The 16,966-nt window shown below is 48.4% G+C and overlaps 1 protein-coding gene across 1 annotated transcript in view; it reads left to right on the top strand.

Annotated features, from left to right (window-relative positions):
- LAMA5 (laminin, alpha 5) overlaps positions 1–16,966 on the top strand; it is a 78,677-nt gene that overhangs the window by 18,285 nt on the left and 43,426 nt on the right. The window contains 4 exon segments of the mRNA XM_010182207.1: positions 12,286–12,403; positions 15,959–16,077; positions 16,299–16,469; positions 16,654–16,751. Of these exon segments, the coding sequence (XP_010180509.1) occupies positions 16,335–16,469; positions 16,654–16,751 (233 nt within the window). The 5' untranslated portion in view covers positions 12,286–12,403; positions 15,959–16,077; positions 16,299–16,334.

The following is a 16,966-nucleotide window of genomic DNA, read 5'->3' as shown; positions in this document are numbered from 1 at the left end:
TTTCCCCAGGTTGGTTCAGGATGGTTCCTTTTCCCCAGCAAATGAGTTTTCCAGATGCTTACTTTAAAGGAAGAAGAAAAACTAGTTAGGGATTTTCTTTGGCTACCTTTCCAGCTTCCAGCTGTTAAGTACTGGAAATGTGTTCTTCATTATGTCCAAGAGAGAAATGTTTCTTTCTTCCTATTGGGGTGGCAATAAATATTTCAAAACATAATATGCTGTAGACAAGCGAGTTAGTATCATTTGTTTTCCGCACAGCAGCGTGCAGCAAGCCAAGCTGGCTGCAGAGGGAGCGAATGCCGGTGTGATGGACGGGCTGAGGAGTTGCTGTGGTCTTTTCTTAATACATCAGTGGTCCCCAGGCCATGCATGGTTGCTTTATTTGGGTACAGATTCAAAAAAGTTTGAAAAAACAACAAAGCAGAAATCATGAGCAATCTGAAACAGCCCCTCTGCATTAACCTTCCAGTGATAACCTTCCCTTTCAGCAGACACGCTGCTGCCTTCACTGCACATCTCCAGCCTACAGCTCCCTTCTCCTTGTCTGACCCCAGAGCAGTTGAGTCCTGGAGCGAGCCCGATGAGCCAGCAATGGGGCTATTTTGGATTAAGAGGAGGAGGGGTGAATTCCAGCTTCATGGAGCATTCTCTCCTCTGCCAGTGTTGGCTTTGCTCATAGCAAGGATGCTCCAGCTTGCATCCTCCTACTGATCTTGGCCAGGGCACTTCCACAAATAGGAGGGTTGCAGGACACCACCTTGCACTTATTCCAACTAATCTGAGGTGATTAAGTTGCTGAAGTTTGGCACATAGTTCCCCTCTTTGGTCAAGAAGTTGCATGAAGTTAGAGGAGAGAAATTTGGGCATCTGCAAGAGTTACTGTCTGTAGTTGCTGCATCCCACCCAGGGCTCCCACAGAGGTGGTGATGCTGGGGCTGCAGTGGCAACGTCTGGATCTGAGGGGATCATCTCAGAAAGACAAGGAAACAGAGAGAGAGGGCTGGCATCAATGGTTAAATGTGATCTAAATCATCTCTGCAAAGCCTGACTTGCAGCTTAAATCACCCATTGTGCTCTCTCCTACCTATGTGCCTTTAAAGATGTCTCTATCCTTTTTGTTTCTCCCCTGCTTTCTGTGGCAACAGCCCAAAGCTACCAGGAAAGGCAGGATGTGAATGGACTTTTCAGACATTCTGAACCTTCATTCCTAATGTGAGAAATGCTTTAAAATATCTGTTTCACCCACAAAGACTGCAGCATATTTTTCCCGTTAAAATAATGTTTAATAAGAATTTTTTAAAAGGAATTAAAATACCAATAGAAGCAGGAGGGCATAAGCCACACATTAAGAAAAACCTCTTGAGGATACATTGAGTTTGTGTGGGAATTGGACTGGATCGGTGAAGTCTTCCCGGATATCCCTACATAATTTGGAGCCCTAAAAATAACTCAAAACTCAAATTGCCCGGGTGACCTCAAAGCTGCTTTGCAAGAGAGTTGCAGCGTAGCCAGAGTAGGTGAACATCCTGCAGCACATCTAGGTTTCAGAAACCCCTGATGAGGCACGTTGAGGGATTGCGAATTGATTACCGGTCTTCGTTAGCCTCAGGCTTTGATGGATACAGCTCCTGAGTTTGCTTCTGCAGTGAGCAAATAATGATGGGGCACAGTGGCCTCTTTTGGAAATGTGAAGCGAGTCTAAAGGGTCCAATTAAGTCAGTCCCAGGGAGGGCTGTTTCACAGGAGACCGCAGTCCTCATTGCTGGCGGGGAGCCGGCTGCAGTGATTTATTCTTGGGCTCTGCTGGTGCGGAGCCACGGGGCAGAGCAGCTTTGTGGAGGAGATGCAGAGAGGTACTTCCAATAGGAGTCTGGTTTGAAACAAAGCAGCCAATTTCCTTTCACCACAGACAAGCCTTATCTCGGGAGATTGCATTCGTCTCGAATGGAGCCTCTGGTGTCATAACTGTGCTCTTCCTGGGCAGATACGGGCTTGCACAAAAATCCCACAGCAGCAGGCTGGGCTCTGGTGATTCATGAGTCCTGGCCTGTGTGGGAGGTGCTGGGACCAGGGAGTTTGGGGCTTTTTGGTTTATTTTAAAATAAAAACAAAACCCAAAGCGAGCAGATAATTGCTGCAAGGCTTGCTATCCTGCATATTGAGGAGTGGGGCGGTTTAGGAGCCCCTCAAGGCATCTGGTTGGTGCCTGAGTGCTGCTGTGGGTCTGTGCCCCTGCAGACGTGTGAATCTTGCTGTGCTATCGAGGGCTCCCTGCTGCCTGGGATCTGTCTCACTGGCCTGACAGGCATGGAGATTTCTTTCAGTAGTCATGAATGCGTGTTGTCTGTAGAAAAGGTCTTCTCTGGGACATAGTCTCCTCAGCTGGATGCAGGAGGTTGTTTTCTCCATCTCCTCAGAGACACTTTTCAGTGCACTATCACAAAGATAACTGCAGGAATCAGCTGCTGTACAGTTGTTGCAACATGGATTGCAAATAGGCTACTTAATTGATCCATCATACTCAAGAGTAAACCATGTACAAACATAGCTGAGATGTGTTTGTGTTTCTCCTCCCGTGAACCTAGTGGATGCTGCCTGGCTTGAGATTAGTGATGGGCTGCAGATAGGTCTGACCAGTGCTTTACCAAGCTGGGGGGGGTTTGTGATTATCTTGTCCTCATCAACCATGGGAGGTTGCTTTTCCTCATCTCTGCATGCAAAACCCCATCCTGCCTCTGCAATTGCGCTGGATAGTCAGGTTGACAAAGAGTTTGGACTGGTAGATATAGATATAGATATATACACACAGACTTTTTTTTCCTTAGCTCATTCATATTGTTCTGTGATGTTAAATGTTCTTTTTTGAAGCTGAGGAGGAAGAGGCTGGAGATAAGACAACAATAAAAGAGTAAACCCTGTAAGCAGAGATAATGCACAGAGAATACGGGTGAGCTGACGGACTGGAAAGTTCAAGGGAATCTGAACTTCTTGCCAGTCAGGATCCTTACTTTTCTCACCAACCGCTCTGCACAGCCAGCTTGGCTTGTAATGTACCTGTAACAGCTTCTAGTTTGACTTGGACCACCCGTTAGATGCAAGTTCATTATGTTCAGAGCTGTATGACATCATGTATATTACTTCACTGAATTTGTATTGTTCTAATCTTGGTCCATTTAAAGGATTTTGCTTTTATACCTGGCTTAAATCACAAGGCCTCTCATGTACCATCCTCAGCTTTTCCTCCCTCACATTCCTTTTCCACGAATCCATCTTGTGATGTCTGACACCTCTACAAAGACAAGAAACTCATCACTGTGTATTTTGGCCTCCCACCCCAGCTTGTAGGGCAATCGGAGTTGTATCATTCGGGAGTTGTTATCCCAATGGAGAGAGCTCTCCTGCCCATCTGCATTGCAGATTTTTCTCCAGCTGCCTGAGCTGGGGAGGTGTTGAAGGCAGAGTGGTGGTGGAGAGATACAGTGAGCTGCAGGAACTGGTTGCAGAGTCACGCAGACTCCAGGAGGTTTGAACCAAAATCCTTTCTTGAAGGATGGTTTTGAAACTTGCCGAGCATTGCATCTCACAGGAGCTTGAGAGAGAGCTTGAGCTGTGCAGTTTGGACCTAAACAGAGAAGCAGACAGACTCTGCTTTCTGACTGCAGCAGTTTCTTTACTTGACTTGAAATGTCTCTGGGGGTTTTGCACTGGGAGGCACCCCGTCTTTACCAGGCTGTGGTTGAACCATGGTGTTCGCTGAGCTTAGACATCAGCAGTACAATGTAGGTACCCCATACCATGCCACATGGTGATTCACTTCAGCACTCCCAAGCTGATCTTCAGTGGCCAACAGTTTCCATATAGAAACTGTGCAAAACTTGATGGCTGTGCTGTTCTGCTGCTGCTTCTTAATTGTGAAGCAGAAGAAATGAAGTGCTATGAAAGGTCAGACCAGACTTCTTAGCGAGGAGCTGTTTGCTGTTTGGAGGAAGTTGAGGAATTTTGGCCCAGTGCACGCTGAAATTCCTGCTTGGCTGTGTGGGAGCTTCGGCTTGGGGGAGGCAGCTCGCCCTGACAAATCCATTGAGGCTTCGCCTTGGCTTTTAGGGCACAAACACTTTGCATCTCGTAAGCTGCATTGTGCCTGCCCAAACCAATGGTGGCTTGCAAGAGTGGGAATTGGAGCTGCTCTTCCCAGCCAGGTTCATGGAGAAATGGGGCTGCAGCATGGGGTGAGCTCAGAGGACTTGGGTACACCAGTGGCTCTGAGCTCTGCTGCGCTGGACCTGCGCTTTCTCAGAGCTGTGCCCATACATCTGGGTCTGGAATGTGCCATGTTTTAATGCCTTGCTTTTATCATGATCGTTGCCAAAGTCACGGATTCCTTCTATATGTTTTAAAAGCAAACAGTCCGTGACTGCAGACACTTTATTCTCCTCATCTCAGCACGCATGCAGCTGGGTGAACAGTTAACCAAATTAACTAGGAGCTGTGAAATTATACGTGGAGGAAAGGAGAAAGATTTGCTACAGCACTAAGCTCTCACTGGCAGACTCTTGGTTAAATCCTCTCATGGTGGTGCTGGGCTGAGCCACTCTTGAGGAAGGTGGCCCATGTGGAGAGCATTGAAGAATGACCCAGACAGACCCAGATTGAAGTGGACTTTAGAGGTTTATTAGCACAGCTCCATGCTGGAGCTTGCTGGGAGGCACTGAGCCCTTCGTCCTGGCATTAAAAACCGAGTCAGTTCCTTCCCATTAATTACCAAGAAAAAAAAAATACTCTTCCTATGTGTGAACTGACAGCTCCCTGAAGAGACTGCTCTTTCTTGCTGTCTCAAATAACTGCTGTCTGATGTTACATCCCTCAAGTCGTGGTTTTTCTTAGCAATTTCAGATTCAGGATACAAGTACACCAGTTAATATTAGCAAGCAGGAACTCCCTGATATTTCTATTTATAGAAAAGCATATTTTTCTGTATGTTTTGGGATTACTACATTTTTTTTGCTGTTATAGTTTCATTTTGCTGAAATTAGTCCCAAATTCCTATTAGTTCAACAGAGAAGAAATAAGGTACTGGACCAAGGGACTTTGAAAATCAGCCCTAGGAGTATTGTGGTAATTTTTTCTGCTCAAAGCCATCATCGTGTAGGTGGCTGGGATTTATTTAGCTGTCTGGATTAAAGTGACTTCCAGTTAAATTCCTCTACAACACCAAGTCTTTCTGGGCCATCTTCTCATTGCTCACCTACCTAAATGAAGCTGCTTGCAGGCAATTTGGCTTCTTTGCTTCTGCACATCAGATACCACACCTCAAGCACGTGTTGCTTCACCATGAGGGCCATCAGTGCCTGTCCTTAGCACACCTTATGTCTCCATGGGCACTTGATGATAATTTTCCATTTCTCTTCTTTGACCTGCTTTTTTCCTTACCCCTCTTATTTAATAATACCATATTTTACTGGGAAGAAGCCCCTGGTATGCAGTGCTGCTAATCCTGCTGGTGACTAATTACAATGCAGTTATCTTCCCAGAACACCCAATAAACATTCCCAGAAGCTTCCTAGAAGCATTTACCAGTCAAATATAACTGACACCTCATGGTAAATAGTCTGAGAATCTGAAATCCTGAATATAGTTACTTATCTCTGAAGCATTAGGATGTTTTAAGGGCATCTTTACAGCCACCACTGTGCTGGTGTTTGCGAGAGGATTAAAGCAACTGGGGTGGGTTGCAGTCCTCGTGGACCCCTTTCTGGGGTGCTCTAGGCTGTCCATGTTGTGCTGGCAGCAGTCCCCTTGGCCCTTCCCTGAGGATCTGCCAGTTCAAGTTTGGGCTAAAAGGCAAACATTTAAGTCTTGTCTCTTACTTCATGCTTCTCCCAGCAACTTAAAAAGTGCAAAGGCCGTCTCAGCCGGGCGCAGGGTATCTCCTAATGCGCAGTGAAAGCCTGGTGTGGGCGAAGTCCTTATCTGTGAGTGACTGAAGCCTCATCCCGAGGAATTCCAGCCACCCCTTTCTGTCCTCACTGCGTTTTGCTCTACTGTGACACCTCCGGTTACCTACGCCCACGCTGGGTACATCTGGCTCCAGTAAGTGACACCTGGGTGGCTGTTGGGTAAGCACAGAAAGGGCTGGTTCTGAGTTTGAAAGGGACTCAACTTGCTGGGGTTTAAGCACACTCTTGTGTTTGTGTGTACAGGTTGGTGTGTCAGTATCTCCAAAATGCCGTGTGTGTGACTGTGTGGCACTTGCTGTTTGCAGCTCCAAGCAGACACAGATTTGACGGGATGCTCCCCAAACCCCATCCTGCCCATACTCCTCTGTGTCTCACTCCTTGGTGTCATCTGGCTGAACCTGCTGCGTATCGGGCTCTTGCAGCTGCCCTGTTGGTGGTAATTTCCAAAACTTGGCTGTCCACATCTTCAATTCAGCACTGTGCAGGCTCATCAAGCCACAAGCGATGGCACCGCTCTGTCCTGCCTTGTGTCAAGTGCCACAGATTTGGTTCCCCTGGTAATTTTGGCAGGAGATGCATATGGCATTGGCTGGGGAGAGACAACTCGTGCAGGGGGATGCTGTGAAGATAAAGCAGTGCTGTGTGTGAAATTAGTGAATGAGCCAAATCCTTCTCAGAAGTGGCGGTTAAAGAAAAAGTCCTTTGTGGAAAGCGCTCCATCAGCTGTTCACCTAAGCCAAGCTGCTTAGAGAGGGAACAGGCGCTGCTGAGAAAATAACATCGTAAAACATTGGGTTGCTGTTGCTGTTGGTTATGACACTGAGCAGCTTTCGTGCTGGAGGAAGAGAAGAGCCAACGTACTGGGACAGGCAGCTCTGGTTTCTTTCTGAGAGGCCTGGGGCACCCTGAGGGGTTTCTGAGCATGGGTGTGATGAGTTGCAATGGACTCTGCAGACAGTGAAAGGGGATGGGTGGTTATTTCTAAAACTTGGCTATCAATCAAACATAGGGGACATCCATTCGGAACCTTGCAACCCTGCATGAATAATTTGGAAAAACGTCATTTTTAGGAGTGAGGACTTGACACAGACGTATAAGACAGAAGGTGGTGTGAGCAAAAGAGAGAATTGAGGGCAAAGCATGTTTCAGTGCACACACATCTTTCAAACACTGATTTTTGTGTGCTTTTTTGTGGGTTTTGTTTGCTCTCAGGGACTTGAGTATTTTATAAAAATGACTGCGTAAAAAGCCATGCCTGCTTGGAGAGGAAGCACCTTTTTTGCTGTCTAGAAGGGCTGAAATAGTTCTTATGTGATTGGAAATAAAAGGTAGGCACATACTTACCAGCAGCTGAATGCGAGTGATTTTAATAAGGGATTCTGATATATGGGCTAGGAAGAAATAAATCCGCCTTAGGACAGCAGAAGCTCAGCAGGGGGACAGTCAGGCTGTTAATGAGTAAATCCATTGCTTCAATGAGAATAAATGATTACAGGCAAAAGATGCAAAAGGGGCAGATCACTGACCTACAGAAATTCAAAGCAATTCATAAGCTTTCTGGCTTTCCAGGGCTTTTTCACCTTCCATGTACTTGTTTGCAGGGATAAAAGGTGCACAAAGAGGCTTGATCACTTACTGGCTTGAGCTTCAGCTGCTGCTGGGAAGAACAGAGTCTTTCCAAGCCTGATGAGTGCTTGCTGTGTCCATGGTACCTGGGCAGCCGCTTGCTTGGCTGTAGCCACACAGACCAAGGCAGTGCCTGGGGGACAGATGGGCTTATGAGGAAGCAGAAGTATTGGTTGCTTTTGAAAGCTCCAGGGAAAAATAAGAAATACAATAAAGACACACTTTCTACAGTGGTTCTGCAATGGTTCACTTAGGGGTTTTTTTCCCACTTTTCCTGCTTGGGTTTAGGTTTTGGGGATGTTTCAAGCTTCAGTGCAGTGACGCAGGCTGAGGTGTAGTACACCCCAAAACGCCACAGGTGCCCACTGGGCATGTGCTGCAGCCCTTTGGGCTGATATCCACTCCCGGCTGTGCCGCATGTGTCCAAGAGGCCTCGTGTGCTCCTAAGGAGTGGGATTTATTGCCGATGTGCTGTGCCGTTGAGCCGCACCTGCTCCATCCGATCCTTCCAGGAAATCCCAAGCAGGAACACGGCAGCGCCTGTTAATGCCATCCACATGCCTGCTCCACGGGGATACTTAGCAGTGGTTAGGAAGAGATGAACTGCTTTGTTTTTACATGGTGCTATTTTAATAAGTCAGCGCCAGAGGTAATAAATCTGTCCTGCAGAAAATTAGAGAGTGGTTTACTCTATAAACTACTCCTGTGTGCTCTGGGGCTGGGAGTAAAACTGCTCATACCTTTTTGTTAGAGGACCAAAAAAGGGCCTCTCTTGCTGTTTGTCGAAACACAGTTGCCAATATTACAACTATCTGAAGGTTTAGTTGGCTTATTGAATGCTACTGTACGGCTTTGTGGCACCTCAGAGGAATATGAGTGAGACCTCACCAAAAATCCCTCACCAAAGCAACGTGGCTGGGTCCAGCTTGCTGTCTTGTGTCCACGTGTGCCTCCCAGAACTGGAAAACTGAAATCAGTGTCTCGAGGTGGGGAATAGAGGAGAAATGTCCATGTTTGCTACCATGTGTTGCTTACACAGGAGGATAGATGGACAGACGGACGGAGAACATGCTGCTCGATAAGCAGCTGAGTTTCTTTTGCCTCTCTGTGTCCTGGTTTTACACTTCAAAGCTTTGTACTCTCACACTGGGCAGTAATCAGAATTATATTTTCATGGGATTTTGGTGCTGGATAAAGCTTCCCACCATCCAAACATACCAAGGGATGGAGTGGGTGGAAGATGGAGGAAATGTCCTTATCTCTATCTTCCTCTCTTGGCTCTGGGACTTGCTCCATCCTTCCAGGCACTGGGACAGCCACAAGTGATTGTTCCTAAGGAAACCTCATTCAAAACCACTAGCAGCAGCAGCAGCAGCTAGCTATTTTCAAATAAAGTTAGTTGCTAATTAAAATACTCCTGTCAGAATTTCCTGGCTGAAAACTCAAGGCGATGGTCAGGGGTTGAGTTGTACCTGGCATGCCTTCAGAGGTGGTGAGAGCAAAGGACCTGCTTGCATGGAGTGTGCACCCAATCTGGTGCTTCACCTCCTTCCTGCATGGAGAAGGGAAGAAAAAAATTGCTTAAGAGGCTGGGAGCATAGAGGTTTTTATTCATCTGACTGATAATAGGAGCTAAATAAAGGCTGTGGAAAAAAACCCGACCATTTCTCTTGCAATATTGGTTGGGCAGAACTGTACTGGAGCTAAACATGGAAAGAAAAGTCTGGCTTTTCTGCCAGCTCTATTTTTAGAGCTTCTGCTCTGTCTTTGTGTATCTCTGACTTTTCTCAGCATATGCACTTGAAGCAGGCAATCTGCCTTTATTTTTTCCGGCAGGCTGTGATATTCTGCGAGATAAGGATGTTGGATAGAGGGGCAGGGGACTCACCAAATTTGACAAAAATCCCTCTCAATACCAGGATGCGAGTCCTGTTCCAGGGCTGATTCACTGTGGTCACAGACTCCCGAATATTTTCTCTGTTCCATGTAGGAATGACCCTGACCCGTACGTGCTGGAGAGGAGCGGGTATGCAGTGTTGGCTGGGTTCTTTGTGTCCCAAAATTGCTGTCACTGTGGGATGAAACAGAGCAGCACTCTAACAGCATGCAGCAGTGCTAGCGATGGGGTTGGGTATGGAGCAGAGACATCGTGTTTGGCAGGACACAGTTGTCCCCAGTGCCCAATGTGTGTACATACACAAACCCACATCTCCCATGACTTAAAATACACTGAAACCAGCTACATCATCATCTTTCAGTGAGAGAGGGCTCGTGCAGGTCATGAGCCTGTGCACTGCCCGACCCTGCCACTCCCTGTCCCAGGAGTGCCTACGCCAAGGATTGCAGCCAGCACCACTAGTTCTTTTTTTGGCTGTTTTCACTTTATATAAAACACTGAGCCCCCTAGGCTTGGTTTTACATCCAGCTTCAGTGTTTGTGCAAAAAAACCTACTCTCCCCATGTCCGAATTTGACTGGGTCGTAACCCCCGCTCTCCAGAGGCAGGGGTCTTCGGAGAGCTGGAAGCGTGCAGGGAGCTTGGACTCCAGGACATTTAATTAAGAACATTTCTTTCCAGCATGAAACTGGACAGCGAGGAGGATGCCACAGAAACTCCATGGGATTTACTGACTGTAAACTCATAGCTGGCTTTGCAAAAACTAAAATGCAGAAGATAGGAATACACCTCATGGTTCTAATTTGACGTTTGTGATTGCTGTTCATTCGCAGACCAGAACACGTACAGGTACACTGTAGCTGCAGTGAATTTCATCCAGCTTAAGGCTATGCTGGATTCTAGCAGGAGTATGAATGTATTCCCTGCAGAGTAACCCGGAGGAGGATTTACAGTGGAGGGCAGGTGTAACTTCACTGGCTGGTGTTCAACTCTGTTCCCATGCCAAGATGTGAAGCTGTGAGAACTGGTCCTGCAGCGAAAGCAGCTGCCTGAGCTGAAGCCTCTTGGGCTTCACTAACAAATAACAGAGAAGGTAAGCAGGCAGAAAATGCTGCTTTCCTCCAAAAACGCTTAGTATTTATGCCTTGACAACACGTAGGTTGCAGAGGAGAATTAAGGCAGCATTTATGTCTGTTTTTCCTCAGTTTCTGATAACTTAAAAAGGATGTCTGCTTTCCCCTTGATTGGGCTCTTTTGGCAGCAGGAAACTGTGTTGGGTGACCACTTTGATTTCTTCATTCTGGATGCCACCAGTCCTTAGCGGTGCAAACCCTGAGAGCACTGACAAATCCCTCCTCAGGCTTCTCTCTCAAGCCCCCTTAGCCTGCACCCAGGCATAAGTTCAGGTACCTCCAGATACCAGATTTTGCAGTGGGAACCAAAGCAATCCGTGATCAGATACCCACACAACTGCGCCCAGACCCCCTCATCTGAATGACCATACCAAGACATGCTTTATGGTCGATTTGGGACATTTAAATGCCTCTTCCTTGTCTCTTTTTCCTCTTAAAAAGTCTCCTATGGATTGTCAGGGCTGTTTTGGAGACATGTTGTTATTAATACTCACCCTCTGGCTTGCTGGTGTGTGTGGCTGGGGCAGGGCCAAGGTGCAGGTTGCTGTTCTGGCCCTCCTGCAGGTGGTTATGGCTGGGGCAGGTGGGCTGAGATGGGCACAGAGCCGTCCTTTTCCTCCCCTTAAAAGTGTCCCTCTGGGTGCCTGTTAATCTTTGGGGGATGTATGCTTGTACAGCACCATCTTTGCATAAGGAGGGACTCCTGAGCTATAAATCTCTGCTTTTCAAGCACTAAACTCCCTTTTGGGTTGTTTTTGACGTTAGGAATTTTCTCTGATAAGAGAACTTTATTTGCCTTTAAGTATCACTTTGTGACAGGATGATGGAGTGGGGATTCTTGGAGCGAGGCTGTGCCAGCCAGAGAAGGGAAATACTGCTGGGGCTTTTGTTTCTCTCCAGCACTGACATTTCAGCTCTTTAAAAGAGTACGTTTATTTTATTCTTGGCGAGGGTGTGTGTGCACACGTCAGGGCCCAGACAAATGGGAGCAGCCCAGTGTTAGAGCTCTGCTGAAGCCAAGTGGGTCTCCTGCTCTCCCCTCCCTGTGACACCTGGGGAAGGGGGAGCTGTGCTGGAGCTTTTCTGCACCCAACCTAAAAACACAGGTTGTGTGGGTGAAGCAGGGCTGCCATGTGGAGAGCATTTAAAAAGAAAGGATTTTATTGATATCATGTGCAAGGTGCAGTCGAATGTTCCCAAGGTGCCACCCGTTACCCCAAGAACAGCCCAAAAGCCAAGTCCCCCAGAACAGCTTTGTCACACATAGCAGCTTTTCATGATCACCTTGCAGAGCACCATGGTGGGGCCAAGCCTTTGCCTTGCCAAGCCAGGATGCAGTTCCCTCTGGAGGTCTTTGGTGGGGCAGTGGCACTGGTTTGTAGTCGGGGAGAGGCTAAGCCTGAGGTGTTGCCCAGCACAACCTCCTGTAGCCACCAAGTCTGTGTTTTGTTTGTATTTGGGCTGGTGGGAGCTTAGCCCCTAATCTGGCTCTCTCCAGCAGCCGTGTTGTATCACGATCCTTTTAGATACGGAGGATTTTGCTCTGCAGGCTGCTTGTGAGCTGCGGGATCTGCGATGTGCCAGCTTGTTCATTCACCTTGGATCCCACTAAGCTCTCTCTGGTTTTCTCGATGCCTCCAGCAGCCAACTAACTCCGTGTTCCTTTCTTTCAGCTCTTCCACGTGGCGTATGTCCTCATCAAATTTGCCAATTCACCTCGTCCTGACCTCTGGGTGCTGGAGCGATCTACCGACTTCGGCCTTACCTACGAGCCCTGGCAGTATTTTGCTTGTAAGTATGGCAGTGCTGCAAGAAAGCTGCAGCTTCGTCTCAGGTTGTGAGGCCACCGCGAAGATGGTTTTACATGCAAGTGCAAGGCTGGGTTTGGAGTTGTTTCTGTGTCATTGCTGCGGCGTGGTGTGTGTCCTCTGTTTCTTCTGCGAGAGTTCAAGCTGAGATCAGAGCAGCTGAAGTTGTGGTGCTCCTCAGAGCAGGGAAAATTTCTTCCTCTCTGGGACTAAATGTATTTTTTAAAGTGTTGTCATTGGTGCCCACCCAAATCTCCGTGGGTGCCAAAGTTGGCACCAGTGTCAATGGTTGGACATTGCTGATCTAGATCTGGAACGTGAGATGTGTTATCGTCTTCTCCCTGCCCTCCTCTCTCTGTCTGTCTGCGCTGTACCTTATCCAGAGTGGCACATTTCAGCTTCTCCAGAAGTAAATCTTGCTTCCAAGTGGCTGCTGTAACAGCAATATCTGGAGGCAGAGAACAGTCCCCTTGCTCTTATCAGTACCAGAGATCGGATACAGCCTGAGCAGGGCAGGGAAGCGGCTGCAGAGATCCAGGCTGTGCATTTGACTTCTCCATTCTCTGATTAAAACCTGATCCCTACAGAAACAGCTGGTTCTGCAAATCTTTTCTCCCAAAGGGTCTGTAGGGTAGCTGGGTGCTGAGGAACTGGTTACCCACTGGCCCCTCCCAAAAGCAGCAGCAGTAACTGGGAGATGTGAATTAAGATCTACAGCCAGAGCTTAAAACATGGCAAGGAAGGACCTCAGTGAGCTCAGAGGCTTTGCCCTGGGCTGCCCCTAAAGGCTTACATTTCTGGCTGACCTGTCAGCCCGTGCTTTAGCTTTGCTGGCCTTTTGTTGTGCAAGAAATAGCTGCAGCCGTTTTACCTGCTGTACTGCCTTGGTGTGGTAGCTCCTCTCCAGTGCAGATGTTTTCCCGTCTGCTGTGTGCTGGTGGGAAATTACTGCTGTCAAATTGCCTGCTTTGCTTTTTTTCTCTCTTCTTTGAGAATTTCCCTTCCAGCTCTGAAGCCTCTCTTGGGTCCCGTTACAGTCACGCTATTGCATGGTCTGGGGCTGAGCGGGGAGCCCTGGCCCCACTTGCTTGTTCCTGGAGTCCTCTGCACCCCTGCACCATCACGCCCTGTTACCAGCCCCCTTGAGAAGTGACATGCAGTGACACAGCCCAGTGGAAAATTCCCATGGAAATAAAAGAGGTGGCTGCTCCAAAACCTGCCAGATTTGCTAGCACAAGAAGTCCTTTGCAGAGGTTTATTTTTGGCCTGGGGAATTCTGTAGGTGGTCTAATAAAAACACTGGTCAGTTCAGTAAGGGGGTGAAAAGCAGCTAGCAGAAATGTAAGCGTTCTCCAGAGACACCATGGGTGATACCATCCCTCCCACCTCAGTGCTGCCCATCAAGACCCACTCATCACAGGGGGTGTTTGGTTCCCCTGGCTGCCCATTTTTTGGGGCTTAGCTCTGTGGACAGAGGGAAGAAATTACTCTCGTGGAAAGCATCTATGGGTGCAGCTGATGGGCCCTCTTGGGGAGGGGGGCTGGAATGACCGTGGCAATGCAAATCCTCAGCGCATCGCAGCAGGGAAGCGCTGCGCTTTCCTCGGCCACCAAAGTTGAAACAGGAGCACCAGGGAGAGATTTATGGTGGTGTTTATCCGCGTGAAGGGTTCCCCACGCAGCGTTTCAAATGGGGGCAGGACATGAAAGATTGCCTGGTCCCAGCTGCCCTGCCAGGCCTGTAGAGCCTGGCCTGCCCCAGCTCAGCGTGGTGTGCAGGATGAGCCCATTTCATCTCCTTTGCTGGGAAGTGCCACCACAGAGGGGCAGGCAGCCTCTGAGGATAGGCTTCTCCAGTCTGCTGTTCCCTTAAGGCATTGCTGTGATATAAGTCTGATGGATTTAAGCCTGGTTTAGCTCAGAGATAGAGGGCTCGGCTTCTGGCTCGTACAGTTGTGTAGATTTGCAATAACTGGAGGAATTTTTGGTTTTCCCAAGTAGCTGCTCTTGCCGAGCATCCTGTCTCCATGCCCAGCCGTGGCAGTGCTCTGGAAATCAATCATCTCAAGCCAGTGGTGACAAGCTCCTCGCTTGGGGCTTCACAATAAATTGCTTTTAAAAAAGCACCTGGTGAAGCAAAGCCTGGCGGCCAGAGACCTGATGTTTAGTGTTTCGACACCATCTTCCTGTGGATCCAACTGAGCTCCTGCCATTGCCAAAACAGTGTTTCGTGGAGCGAGGCCATATTGCTGGAGATTTGATGTGGGCGGATGCAAGCCAGAGGTGGAGGCAGAACATCTCTGTGTTCCTCCTGCCTGCCTTAGCTGACCAGTGCAGCACGTGGAGTAAGGGCCGTGCCTCCTGAAGGCACATTGCAACAGATTTTGAAGGATTATTCCCATAAATTAGGCCAGCGTTTCCCTCTGGGCTCCCTCTGTGAGCTGAGCAGTGCTGGCAAGAGCAGCAGGTTGTGTTGGCTGCCTTTTCCTCCCTATGGAAGCACCCTCAGGAGCTCCTGGTGCAGGTCAAATGGGAGTGGGAAGGAGCAGCAGCCTTGTCCCAGGCTCTTCCACAGAGGAACAGCCCCAGAGAGTGGCCTGAGAGCAGCACTGTAGGTTTTTATGTGGCCAGGTGTGAGTCCTTAACTGTCCCAGCACATTCACTGTGGCTTGGTTGGCTCTGCCAGCACAGCGATGTTGGACATCCTGGTGATGAGAGTGCTGGACTTGCAGGAGCAGCTGTGCAGGGAAGCCAGGACATTGCTACAGCTGCAAGGAGAGTCATGGTATGCAGTGTCCCCAAGGCAGGTTGGAGGGCCAGCAGTGTGCCTGCCTGGTGATGCCTGTCCCCTGCCTTTAGCCAGCCTTGTATTGCCACTTAGTGGCAGGAGCTCTGAGTCGCTGTCTCCAAGGGGTGGTTCTGGGTGGCTTTGGCATTTCTGTTTTGTAATGTTGGTTTAACAGTGATCACAGAGTTCAGAGTAAGGTGGGAGAAGGAGGCACTGCAAGTCCCTTTCCAACCCCTCTGTGTTGACCCTGCCTCATGGGAGATGTCACAGCAGTGGCTGTGGCTTGTGGTTGCTCCTGTTGTGTGGTTCTGTGCTGGCTCACTCTTCAGGACTTATCCAAGAAGTTAAGGAACCACATGAACATGATGGTATAAGTTCCTACATCAGGAGCAGAGCTCTAGGAGCAAACAGCTCTTCCTCAGTGCAGCAGAAGCAATGTAGCAAGTCCAGTGCCTGCAAGGCAACAAATTCAGACCAGGGTTAGAGCTCAAGCTGGTTAAGCTGTGAGCTTAATACCAAAAAAAAAGGGGTGGGTTTCTCTGCAGGTGTTTGCAGTAGATACAAAGGCTGTTCTCACTTTCCTCATTTACTGCAATTAGGTAATTTGGGGGATACAAAGCAATCTGTATGTGGTAAATGCTTAACAAAGTATACACCCTTCTCTCCTGTTGGTCAGTGTGGGAAAATCAATACAGGGCTCTGAGAACTGTTCCTTTTCTCTTGCTGCTCTCATCTCTGGTCGATGAACAGCTTCCAAGAGGGACTGCATTGAGAAGTTCGGGCTGCAAACCGTGGATCGTATCACCAAGGATGACCATGCCATCTGCACTACTGAATACTCCCGGATCGTGCCCTTAGAAAATGGGGAGGTGAGTGGTTGTACGTTTTCATCCGCTGGAGTTTCCATCGTTTCTCAATGACTGTAGATATTCTTATTGGCTCCCTCTTGACTTTTAGATGCCACATAAACTATTCAGTTAAGTCCCATGAGACTGGCAGGGAACCAAGTCAGTTGGTTCCTGAAGGAAGGTAAAGATTTGGTTTGGCTCAGAGGATCACACAGCATTGATTTCCCTCCTTATGTTCACAGATTGTTGTCTCTCTGGTAAATGGGCGCCCAGGAGCCATGAACTTCTCCTACTCCCCTCTCCTGCGGAATTTCACAAAAGCCACCAACATCAGGCTTCGCTTCCTGCAGACGAACACTCTGCTGGGGCACCTGATGGGCAAAGCTTTAAGGGACCCTACGGTGACAAGGAGGGTAAGGCAGACCTCTTGCTAATGAGGTGGAGGTGTTTGAGGGCTCTGTGTGCCACCTGACATCCCTGGATGTTGCCCATGGGGATTTTCACTCTCAATACTTGTGCTCCCCATTTTGCTGAGTAGGGCAGTTATGGAGCTTATTTGTGAAGATATTAACGGCCAACTTTTCTTGTGCTTTCCAGTATTACTACAGCATCAAAGATATCAGCATTGGAGGGCGCTGTGTTTGCCATGGCCACGCAGACGTCTGTGATGCCAAAGATCCTAATGACCCCTACAGGTACATTTGTCAAAGTCCCAGTCCTGTGCAAAAGCGTGTGAATTGTTGTGCTAAGAATGAAAGATAACGGTGTGAGTTGTGTCGTGTCCTGAACCTGCACTGTTGTTCGTGGCTCTCCCCGCAGAATGAGTCAGAAGCTGCTCAGGCCAAAGTAGCACAAATTAAAAGCTGTTTCAGGCTATTTTTCAGCCAGTTCAGCTCCCAGGTCTGCTTTC

The sequence above is a fragment of the Mesitornis unicolor genome, unplaced genomic scaffold (genome assembly GCF_000695765.1).
Source record: "Mesitornis unicolor isolate BGI_N332 unplaced genomic scaffold, ASM69576v1 scaffold514, whole genome shotgun sequence".
Lineage (NCBI taxonomy): Eukaryota > Metazoa > Chordata > Aves > Mesitornithiformes > Mesitornithidae > Mesitornis > Mesitornis unicolor.
Note: the sequence above shows the minus strand (reverse complement) of the source record. Positions and strands in the feature narration are given on the sequence as shown.